This window comes from Microtus ochrogaster, chromosome 5 (genome assembly GCF_000317375.1).
Source record: "Microtus ochrogaster isolate Prairie Vole_2 chromosome 5, MicOch1.0, whole genome shotgun sequence".
NCBI classification, from domain to species: Eukaryota; Metazoa; Chordata; class Mammalia; order Rodentia; family Cricetidae; genus Microtus; species Microtus ochrogaster.
Genome location: NC_022012.1, coordinates 81,294,009 through 81,296,368, shown reverse-complemented (window position 1 = coordinate 81,296,368; position 2,360 = coordinate 81,294,009). Strand labels below are relative to the sequence as shown.

General features: G+C 43.9%; 1 protein-coding gene across 2 annotated transcripts in view; it reads right to left on the bottom strand.

Moving 5' to 3' along the window:
- The window catches only part of Usp4 (ubiquitin specific peptidase 4), a 41,497-nt gene that overhangs the window by 17,542 nt on the left and 21,595 nt on the right, over positions 1 to 2,360 (bottom strand). For both annotated transcript variants that reach the window (XM_005347901.2, XM_026779219.1), the window contains one exon: positions 1,216 to 1,374. In XM_005347901.2, coding sequence (XP_005347958.1) covers positions 1,216 to 1,374 — 159 coding nt within the window. The remainder of the gene's footprint in view (positions 1 to 1,215; positions 1,375 to 2,360) is intronic.

Genomic DNA, 2,360 nt, shown 5'->3' with positions numbered 1-2,360 from the left:
CCACCATGTGGTTGCCGGGAATTGAACTCAGGACCTTTGGAAGAGCAGGCAATGCTCTTAACCACTGAGCCATCTCTCCAGCCCCCAAGAGTTTTGTTTTTTAAGATAGGGTTTTTCTGTGTAACACAGCACTGACTGTCTTGGAACTCACTCTGTAGACCAGGCAGGCTAGCCTTGAATTCAAAAGTTTGCCTGCCTCCACCTCCGGAGTGCTGGGATCAGATATTTAATCATGGCATATTTAAGCTATCTCATGGTTTTCTTGTTAAGATTTGAGTGCGATTTTAAAGCATTCTTATCAATTATTTCAATGCCACAAGGTCTCTAAAATTCATTCCCCTTTCCTGTACCAGAAAAATCAAGGTAACAAGTATATATGTCCTAAATTTAGTTTCACCTTCCGCCCCCATACTCCGGGTTTCTCTGTGCATCCCTGTCCTGGAACTTGCTCTGTAGACCAGGCTGGCCTTGAACTCACAGAGATCTGCCTGCCTCTGCCTCCTGAGTGCTGGGATTGAAGACATGTACCACCACTTCTCAGCTCTAATTTTAGTCTTAATGAGATATTTTAATAATCAAGAAGAGAAGAGGTTAGTTTACTACTCTGGAGACAAAATACTCAAATTTTCTAGACTCAGCTACACAGTCTAATGCCAGCCCAGATACATAATGAGATCCAGCATTTGCCCAGCAGGAGTGAAGTTGGACCTTTTATCACGAGCATCACAGATAAATATCCTGGATTACCTGGAAACAGCAGGAGCAACGCTAAGATCTCACTGTCAACATTTTAAAGTTTTCAGAGCTTTTTAGTTCCTGGCTTGCCAGTGTAATACTAAACAAAGTAGATAACTTGAAGAAACCCACAGTAACTCTGTTGGGCTGGGGATGCACAGTGGTAGAGTGCCTTCTATTCAAAAGGCCCTAGAGCACTGGGAAAGAAAGAAAGAAAGAAAGAAAGAAAGAAAGAAAGAAAGAAAGAAAGAAAGAAAGAAAGAAAGAAAGAAAGAAAGCCAGCCAGAAAGAAAGCCAGAAAGAAAAAAAAAAAAAGGCAAGTACAGGTAGTTCCTTCCTGACTAGGAATGCATCCCTGTTATGAGTAGCAGTGAGAGGTTACCAGGGCCCTCACACTAACCAACACCAGAAGACTGTTCCCATGCTGCCAAGAGAAGGAAGTCTCTTTGGGACACTGTGCAGACAGCTTCAATATCATACCGCATCTGGTCGCCCGTTGGCATCCTTTGGCTCCAGGTAGGGCTTCTTCTTTACTCGGTTCAGGTCTTCGTGCAATCCATCGAGAATAAAGGCTAAGAGCTCCTGAGAGTCTTGTTGTTGGTAGCCAGAAAACTGAGGAGCGAATCGTCCCACTTGGGTCTATAACAAAAACAACTATATCAGGCAGTTTAATAAAGGAGGAGTGAAGAAGCAAAGTAAACAAGCAAAGCCAGAGGGGCAGCAGACACGACAAAGGTCAACTAGAACACGAGAAACCTCACCTGAGCAAACACCCAACTAACTCAAGAGCCACACTGAGACCTACAGCCCTGAGAAACAGCTCAGATCAGAGGGCCAAGAAAAACACAGACATGTAATCAGGCCATTATCCTGACAGGGGTAGGGAAGACACTCTCAGGTGATACACCCAAGTTCCGATGCCCCATTCCAATGTCCTCCTGTAGTTCAGTGTTAAATTATAGAACTTCAGAAATGATACTGCGTCACACAGAGGAGTCACACACAGCACAGCCCCACATCTCTCTCCAGCAACCCCCGAAACAGTTTCCAGTCACCACCAGCAGCAGCTGGGAGCTTATCAGAAACAAACTCCAAAGCCCTACTGAGATTCAACCACAAACTCCAGGGATGGGCCCATAATCTCCTGTAATAAGCCTTCCCAGAGACTATGATGCAGCCTAAGTATGATGCAGCATAAAATTGGACAAGCTTTGTTCTTTAGCCACTAATTGAGAGGTTATTTAAATTTAAGTAAGTTGAAAATAAATAGTGCTAGGATATATAGCTCAACTGTACTTGCTTAGCTTACACAAAGCCCTGGATTAAATTCCTAGCATCAATGACAAAGTTAAACACAATTTAAAATTGAGATTCTTTTTAAAAATTATTACTTTATGTGTATGGATGTTTTATCTGTATGTTTTTTGTGCCACCTGCCTATGTGGTACCCATAGGGGCCAGAGGCTTTGGATCCCCAGGAACTGGAGTTACAAACGGTTATGAGCTACCATGTAGGTATTAAGAATCAAATCTAGCCAGGCGATGGTGGCGCACGCCTTTAATCCCAGCACTCGGGAGGCAGAGGCAGGCGGATCTCTGTGAGTTCGAGACCAGCCTGGTCTACA